We start from the raw sequence: 9,713 nt of genomic DNA, 5'->3' as shown, positions 1-9,713 counted from the left end.
TGCTGCCAGACTCCCCGCTCCGGGCTACACCGGCCCACCCCGTGCTGCCAGACTCCCCGCACCGGGCTATACCGACCCACGTTTTGCTGCCAGACTCCCCGCTCCCGGATACACCAGCCCACGCCGTGCTGCCAGACTCCCCGCTTTGGGTTACAACAGCCCACGCCGTGCTGGCAGACTCCCCGCTCCGGGCTACACCGGCTCACGCCGTGCTGCCAGGCTCCCCGCTCCAGGCTACACCGGCTCACGCCGTGTTTCCAGTCTCCCCGCTCCGGGCTATACCGACCCACACTGTGCTGCCAGACCCCCGGCTCCGGGCTACACCGGCCCACACCATGTCCTTTCCAGACTCTACGTTCTGGGCTATACTGACACACACCATGTCCCTGCCAGACACCCCGCTCTGGGCTATACTGACCCACGCCGTGCTGCCAGACTCCCCGCTCCGGGCTACACCGGCCCACGCCGTGCTGCCAGACTCCCCGCTCCACCGGCTCACGCCGTGCTGCTAGACTCCCCGCTCCACCGGCCCACGCCGTGCTGCCAGACTCCCCGCTCCACCGACCCACACCGTGCTGCCAGACTCCCCGCTCCGGGCTATACTGACCCACGTCGTGCTGCCATACTCTCCGGTCCCGGATACACCGGCCCACGCCGTGCTGTCAGACACCCCCCTCCGGGCTACACCGGCCCACACCGTGCTGTCAGACACCCCCCTCCGGGCTACACCGGCCCACGCCGTGCTATCAGACACCCCCCTCTGGGCTACACCGGCCCACGCCGTGCTGCCAGACTCCCCGCTTTGGGTTACAACAGCCCACGCCGTGCTGGCAGACTCCCCGCTCCGGGCTACACCGGCTCACGCCGTGCTGCCAGGCTCCCCGCTCCAGGCTACACCGGCTCACGCCGTGTTTCCAGTCTCCCCGCTCCGGGCTATACCGACCCACACTGTGCTGCCAGACCCCCGGCTCCGGGCTACACCGGCCCACACCATGTCCTTTCCAGACTCTACGTTCTGGGCTATACTGATCCACACCATGTCCCTGCCAGACACCCCGCTCTGGGCTATACTGACCCACGCCGTGCTGCCAGACTCCCCGCTCTGGGCTACACCGGCCCACGCCATGCTTCCAGACACCCTGCTCCAGGCTATACCAGCCCACGCTTTGCTGTCGGACTCCCCACTCCGGGCTATACCAACCCACGTCATGCTGCCAGACTCCCTATTCTGGGCTACACCAGCCCACGCCGTGCTGCCAGACTCCCTGCTCCGGGCTACACCGGTCCACATTGTGCTGCCAGACTCCCTGCTCCGGGCTACACCGGCCCATGCTGTGCTGCCAGACTCCCCGCTCCGGGCTACACCGGCCCACCCCGTGCTGCCAGACTTCCCGCTCCAGGCTACACCGGCCCACCCCGTGCTGCCAGACTCCCCGCACCGGGCTATACCGACCCACGTTTTGCTGCCAGACTCCCCGCTCCCGGATACACCAGCCCACGCCGTGCTGCCATACTCCCCGCTCCCGGATACACCGGCCCACGCCGTGCTGCCAGACTCCCCGCTCCAGTCTACATCGGCTCACGCCGTGCTGCCAGACTCCCCGCTCCCGGATACACCGGCCCACGCCATGCTATCAGACTCCCCGCTCCGGGCTATACTGACCCACGTCGTGCTGCCATACTCTCCGCTCCCGGATACACCAGCCCACGCCGTGCTGCCATACTCCCCGCTCCGGGCTACACTGGCCCACGCCGTGCTGCCAGGTTCCCCGCTCCGGGCTACACCGGCCCACGCCGTGCTGCCAGACTCCCCGCTCCAGTCTACATCGGCTCACGCCGTGCTGCCAGACTCCCCGCTCCAGTCTACATCGGCTCACGCCGTGCTGCCAGACTCCCCGCTCCAGTCTACAGCTGCCATACTCTCCGGTCCCGGATACACCAGCCCACGCCGTGCTGCCATACTCCCCGCTCCCGGCTACATCGGCTCACGCCATGCAATCAGACTCCCCGCTCCGGGCTATACTGACCCACGTCGTGCTGCCATACTCTCCGGTCCCGGATACACCAGCCCACGCCGTGCTGCCAGACTCCCCGCTCCGGGCTACACCGGCCCACGCTGTGCTGCCATACTCCCCGCTCCGGGCTACACCGGCCCACGCTGTGCTGCCAGACACCCCGCTCCTGGCTACACCGGCCCACGCCGTGCTGCCAGACTCCCCGCTCCCAGATACACCGGCCCACGCCGTGCTGCCATACTCCCCGCTCCCGGATACACCGGCCACGCCATGCTGCCAGACTCCCCGCTCCGGGCTACACCGGCCCACTCTGTGTTGCCAGACTCCCCGCTCCCGGCTACACCGGCTCACGCCGTGCTGCCAGAGTCTCCGCTCTGGGCTACACCGGCCCACGCCGTGATGCCAGTCTCCCCGTTCCGGGCTACACCGACCCAGGTCGTGCTGCCAGACTCCCTGCTCCGGGCTTCACCGGCCCACACCGTGCTGCCAGACTCCCCGCTCCAGGCTACACCGGCCCACACCGTGCTGCCAGACTCCCCGCTCCAGGCTACACCGACCCACACCGTGCTGCCAGACTCCCCGCTCCCGGCTTCATCGGCTCACGCCATGCTATCAGACTCCCCGCTCCGGGCTATACTGACCCACGTTGTGCTGCCATACTCTCCGGTCCCGGCTACACCGGCTCACGCCGTGCTTCCAGACTCGCCGCTCCGGGCTACACTGGCCCACGCTGTGCTGTCAGATTCCCCGCTCCGGGCTACACCGGCCCACGCCGTGCTGTCAGACACCCCCCTCCGGGCTACACCGGCCCACGCCGTGCTATCAGACACCCCCCTTGGGCTACACCGGCCCATGCCGTGCTATCAGACACCTCCCTCTGGGCTACACAGGCCCACGCCGTGCTGCCAGACACCCCGCTTTGGGTTACAACAGCCCACGCCGTGCTGCCAGACACCCCGCTTTGGGTTACAACAGCCCACGCCGTGCTGGCAGACTCTCTGCTCCGGGCTACACCGACCCACGCCGTGCTGGCAGACACCCCCCTCCGGGCTACACCGGCCCACGCCGTGCTATCAGACACCCCCCTTGGGCTACACCGGCCCATGCCATGCTATCAGACACCTCCCTCTGGGCTACACAGGCCCACGCCGTGCTGCCAGACACCCCGCTTTGGGTTACAACAGCCCACGCCGTGCTGGCAGACTCTCTGCTCCGGGCTACACCGACCCACGCCATGCTGGCAGACTCTCTGCTCCAGGCTACACCGGCTCACGCCGTGCTTCCAGACTCCCCACTGCAGGCTATACCAACCCACCCCGTGCTTCCAGTCTCCCCGCTCCGCGTTACACCAACCCACCCCATGCTTCCAGTCTCCCCGCTCCGGGATATACCGACCCACACTGTGCTGCCAGACCCCCGGCTCCAGGCGACACCGGCCCATACCATGTTCTTTCCAGATTCTACGCTCTGGGCTATACTGACCCACACCATGTCCCTGCCTTACTCCCCGCTCTTGGCTATACTGACCCACGCCGTGCTGCCATACTCACCGCTCCCGGCTACACCAGCCCACGCCGTGCTGCCAGACTCCCCGCTCCGGGCTACACTGGCCCACGCCATGCTTCCAGACACCCTGCTCCAGGCTATACCAGCCCACGCTTTGCTGCCGGACTCCCCACTCCGGGCTATACCGACCCACGTCATGCTACCATACTCTCAGCTCCGGCCTATACCAACCCACGCCATGCTGCCAGACTCCCGATTCCAGGCTACACCAGCCCACACCATGTCCCTGCCAGACTCCCAGCTCCGGGCTACACCTGCCCACGCCGTGCTGCCAGGTTCCCCGCTCCGGGCTACACCGGCCCACGCCGTGCTGCCAGACTCCCCACTCCCGGCTACACCAGCCCATGTCAGAGTTCCCGCTCCGGGTTACATTGGTCAGCAGTGCTGCCTCTAAAGATGCCACTGCTGCTCCAGAATCCATTGGAGCTGCCTTCCTACCGAAGAGCTCTCTTTATCAAATACGTTTGAGAAAAAAGAAGGGAAAGAAGGAAAAAGAAAAAGCAGACAAAGAGGACAAGTCCAGGCACAGGAGCCTGGACGCAGCCTAGTCCACCACTGTCTTTATTTTACACAAGAGTAGCAACCGGCCATTCAGCCTGCTCCACCATTTTAAAACAAGCCTGATCATCTACCTCAATGCTATTTCTCTGTGCTAGCCCCACATCCCTTGTTGCCATTAGTATAGAAAAAAATCTGGGCCTTGAACATACTGTGTGTAAATGATGTTTAATTAATTTGCGAGAATTCTTTGGCGATATAATAACCAAAGTTGGCAATGGAGATCCTCTAACGGTAGTATATCTTGAATTCTGGAAGGCATTTGATGAGGTGCTACACAAATGGTTAATAACAAGGTAAGATCACACATGATATGGGGTAATTTATTAGATTAAATTCCCCAGTGTGGAAACAGACCCTTCAGCCCAAGCAGTCCACACCGACCCTCCGAAAAGTAACCCATCCAGACCCATTTCCCTCTGACCAATGCACCAAACACTATGGGCAATTTAGCATGGCCAATTTACCTATCCTGCGCATCTTTGGAGTAAACCAGAGCACTCGGTGGAAACCCATGCAGACACGGGGAGAATGTGCAAACTCCACACAGACAGTCACCCAAGGCTGGAATCGAACCTGGGACCCTGGTACTGTGAGGCAGCAGTGCTAACCATGCAGCCACCGTGCTGCCCCGAGCTTGGATAGAGGATTGGCTAAGCAATAGAAAGTAGAAGTTAGCTAACTGAAACTAGCCACAGGGTCCTCAGGCCCAACAATTTACAACCTATAATGGATAGAACGTATTAAAGGCAAATATGCGATGACACAAAAGAAGCAACTTACAAATGATTATAAATAAGTTAGGTGTGGGTTAAAATTTGGCAGATGAAGTTTAATGTGGATAAGTGTGACGTTATCAATTTTGGTTCGATGAACAAAAAGCAAATTATCCAAATGGAGAGAAACTTCAAAAACCTTCAGTGCAGAGGGATCTGGGTATCCTCGTGCCTAAGTCACAGAAAATTGGTCTGCAATTCCAGAAGATAATAAAAGGGCAATGGAATTTTGGCATTTATTGCTAAAGGAATGCAAGCGGACTTCAAGAAGCACTTCATTGTCTGTAATCGGCTTCAAGGTGCTTAGTGGTAATGAAAAGCACTACATAAATGCAAGTTTTTCTTTCCTTCTGCATTACAGTGCTAATTTCATGATGAATTGGTTATGGGTTCTGAAAGTGCCAAGTCAAGACAAATTCTTGGTTCATTGAAATACTGAGATTTGACACTTCTTAATTGCATTATCGTACTTCATCAGGTTCAAAGCTGATTACTTGTTGAAAATCATCAGCAAGTTTTGTTGTGGGTCAATGTTCAAGTGTGAAAACAGCATGAAAACAAGTGGTCCTCTGTGTGTTACAGATAAGGGAAGCCTTATCTGGGATTGTCCAATTGTTAGCACCTCTCAATCCCTTCATCAATTCCTGAAAGCTTTTTGGTTGAGGGTGCCAATTTGCTCATTTGTAATCCAGGAAATAAAATTCAGCTAATGCACCACTGCTTGCAATAGAGTGTGCACATTTATCAATCCAGATCCAACAAGGAAACAGGACAATGGTTTGGCTTTTGACCAAATGCTGACAATGAAAATCGATTAATTAACAATGTTGTGAAACTTAAAAGGATTCAGAAAAGATTCACAAGCATGTTGCCAGGTTGGAAAGTTTGAGCTACAGGGAGAGGCTGAATAAGCTGTTTTAACTGGAGTGTCTGAGGCTGAAGGGGGCCTTATAGAGTTTTATGAAATCATGAGGGGCATGGATAGGATAGATAGACAAGGTCTTTTCTCTTGGGGTTGGGGAGTCCAAAACTGGAGGGCATAGGTTTAGGGTGAGAGGGGTAATATATAAAAGAGACCCAAGGGACAATTTTTTCACAGAGGGCGGTACGTGTATGAAATGAGCTGCCAGAGGAAGTGGTGGAGGTGGATACAATTACAACATTTAATGGATGGGTACATGAATAGGAAGGGTTTAAGATGGATATGGGGCAAGTGCTAGCAAATGGAACAAGATTAATTTAGGATACCTGGTCAGCATGGACAAGTTGGCCTGAAGGGTATATTTTCATGCTGTACATCTCTATGACTCGAAATGTCTCCACCTCTCAATAACCTCTAAATGTATTCCATTTTATAAACTCGTTTGTTTGATTTCTTGGATACACCTCACAAAGTTCCATTTACCTCAATGGTGTGTCTTTGTTGTTTGTGAAATAACTGCCATATCCAAATAAATTGCTCAACTATTTCACCTCTCATTTCCACAGAACATGGTCAGCGTTTGGTTCCTCCTGTGCTCAGTGACACCATGGGTGTACTTTACTCTTACAGTGGAATCTGTTGTCCCCTCAGCGCCCACCCAGTGCCCACCAGGTTGTACCTGCATCCATCACCATCATGTCACCTGTGTCAATTTCAGCCTGAGTGACCTCCCCATTGAGCTGCCCAAGACCACTCTAAGACTGATACTTAACTCTGGTCAGATGCCAGTGATCCCAGGGGACAGCTTCCTCAACAACTCCAGTTTAATCTCACTGCAGCTCCACAACAGCAACATTCAGCAGATCAGTCCGGGTGCCTTCAAAGGACTGAGCAAACTGAGGACTCTCCATGTTGTGGGCAACAACATCGAGACGCTGCCGACTGCAAGTTTTGGGAATATAACTGGTTTGAGGCTGCTATACTTGCAACACAACCTCATTGCCAATATTATGCCAGGTACACATGACCATTTCATCCAGTGACCTTTCAATTATTATTAAAAAGGATGAAGGAACAGCATACTGTACAATAACACATTTGTACAGTACTTCTAACATTGTGCCAGCTCACAGTACTCCAGGAAAACATTTGACACCATGGCTGTGCTCACGGATGGCTGCATTTATGCTATTGGGCCCATGGGATATCAGAGTCTGCTAATATTTATCCCACACCATGGCTGCTCAACCCAGTTTCATAGAAACAGTTTCCCTACAATAGTCTGGGGAAAACCATTGAAGCCTCATGTGATGCTATGCCTGCAGAGTGAGCCTTGGAGAGGAAATGGAAACCAACACAACCTCTCATCATCTTTGCACATTTGCCTCCCCCTACCCCTCCCAAAATAAAGGACATTCCCTGGAGATGGTGGACACTTCCCACACCCTGAGTTTCACTTGGTTCTTAGGTCCACAACAATACCTCCACTCTGAGGTGTTCCTGAGCTTGAAACCTCAGAGCTGCCCACATTGACTGAACTATCAATGGTGACATCAAGTTGGTCCCACTGTCATCGGCTCTGGTCTTGGGGTCTGTTTTTTGTGCCAGGTTTCCAATGCCTTGATAACTTCCAGCCCCATGTGTCTGCTGCAGTTTGCAGGGTTGCTACACCAGCTTAGAATCCTCACTAGGAGATCAGGACTCCGAATCCTGGCAAATCTTTTGTAGCCTCACGAACACAGATATTCCTTGGGGATGCAGGAGGCATAGACAGAGTGAGAGGGTGAGGAAGAAAGAGATGTTACTGAAACTACCATCTTGCACTTACCAGAACAAATGCAAGAAAGCCAAAATTCAAACAAATCACAACAATTTCTATAATGGGAGAAAAGGAGGTTGATTGGTTGTTAAATCAAATCTTATATATCATTGAGAAAGCAGGCGAGTATGATCCTTTTGTGGGATAGTGGGTTATACAACTGTAGACATTAAGTCCCTTCACTTTTTAAAAAGATTCATATGGGATATGGGCATCACTGACTAGGCCAGCGTTTATTGTCCATCCCCAACTACCGAGAAGGCAGTTAAGAATCAACCACATTGCTGCGGCTCTGGAGTCACTTGTCAGCCAGATCAGGTAAGTACGATTGTATCAAAACCAGAAATTGATGGAAAAACTCAGCAGCATCTATGGAGAGAAAGCAGAGTTCACATTTCAGGTGAAATTCTGAAAGAGTGTCACTAAATCTGAAATTAATTCGACTTTCTCCCCACAAATGCTTCAAGACCGATTAAAATTTTCCAGTGATTTCTTTTTTTTTAAACTGACTTCCATCTGCAGTACTTTTTTTTTGTTTGATGATGAATATATCTTGGTTTGAAGAAGCCAAATGAATCACATTAAAAGCTTTATGGTTGTCTTAATTCAGAGCCAACTTGTTAACCACTCTGCAGAATTCACAGAATAAATGCAAGAATGCTAAGTTAAAAATCACAGAGTCATAGAGATGTACAGTATGAAAACAGATCCTTTGGTCCAACACGTCCATGCCAACCAGATATCCCAACCCTATCTAGTCCCAGTGCCAGCACCCGGCCCATATCCCTCCAACCCCTTCCTATTCATATCCCCATCCAAATACCTTTTAAATGTTGTAATTGTACCAGCCTCCACCACATCCTCTGGCAGCTCATTCCACACATGCACTACTCTCTGTGTGAAAAGGTTGCCTCTTAGGTCTCTTTTATATCTTTCCACTCTCACCCTAAACCTATGCCCTCTAGTTCTGAACTCCCAGACCCCAGGGAAAAGACTTTGTCTATTTATCCTATCCATGCCCTTCATAATTTTACCCTCTAGTTCTGGACTCCCCCACCCCAGGGAAAAGCCTTTGCCTATTTATCCTATCCCTGCCCCTCAATTTTGCAAACCTCTAAGGTCACCCCTCAGCCTCCGATGCTCCAGGCCTGTTCAGCCTCTCCCGATAGCTCAAATCCTCCAACCCTGGCAACATCCTTGTAAATCTTTTCTGAACCTTTTCAAGTTTCACAACATCTTTCTGATAAGGAGACCAAAATTGCACGCAATATTCCAACAGTGGCCTAACCAATGTCCTGTACAGCCGCAACATGACCTCCCAACTCCTGTACTCAATACTCTGACCAATAAAGGAAAGCATACCAAACGCCTTCTTCACGATTCTATCTACCTGCGATTCCACTTTCAAGGAGCTATGAACCTGCACTCCAAGGTCTCTTTGTTCAGAAACACTCTCTAGGACCTTACCATGAAGTGTATAAGTCCTGCTAAGATTTGCTTTCCCAAAATGCAGCACCTCGCATTTATCTAAGTTAAACTCCATCTGCCACTTCTCAGCCCATTGGCCCATCTGGTCAAGATCCTGTTGTAATCTGAGGTAACCCTCTTCGCTGTTCACTACACCTCCAATTTTGGTGTCATCTGCAAACTTACTAACTATACCTCTTATGCTCGCATCCAAATAATTTATGTAAGTGACAAAAAGTATCATTTGGATGCGAGCATAACAGGTACACAGTTAGTAAGTTTGCAGATGACACCAAAATTGGAGGTGTAGTGAACAGCGAAGAGGGTTACATCCGATTACAACAAGATCTGGATCAGATGGGCCAATGGGCTGAGAAGTGGCAGATGGAGTTTAATTTAGATAAATGCGAGGTGCTGCATTTTGGGAAAGCAAATCTTAGCAGGACTTATACACTTAATGCTGGATCAGTGGTGCTGGAAGAGCACAGCAATTCAGGCAGCATCCGAGGACAGGCAAAATCGACGTTTCGGGCAAAAGCCCTTCATCAGGAATAAAGGCAGAGAGCCTGAAGCGTGGAGAGATAAGCTAG

General features: G+C 53.1%; 1 protein-coding gene across 1 annotated transcript in view; it reads left to right on the top strand.

Annotated features, from left to right (window-relative positions):
• The window catches only part of LOC122542295 (chondroadherin-like), a 27,686-nt gene that overhangs the window by 4,866 nt on the left and 13,107 nt on the right, over positions 1–9,713 (top strand). The window contains exon 3 of the mRNA XM_043679900.1: positions 6,404–6,854. Within this exon, the coding sequence (XP_043535835.1) occupies positions 6,407–6,854 (448 nt within the window). The 5' untranslated portion in view covers positions 6,404–6,406. The remainder of the gene's footprint in view (positions 1–6,403; positions 6,855–9,713) is intronic.

This window comes from Chiloscyllium plagiosum, chromosome 39 (assembly GCF_004010195.1).
Source record: "Chiloscyllium plagiosum isolate BGI_BamShark_2017 chromosome 39, ASM401019v2, whole genome shotgun sequence".
NCBI lineage: Eukaryota > Metazoa > Chordata > Chondrichthyes > Orectolobiformes > Hemiscylliidae > Chiloscyllium > Chiloscyllium plagiosum.
This window is presented reverse-complemented; position numbering and strand designations above follow the sequence as displayed.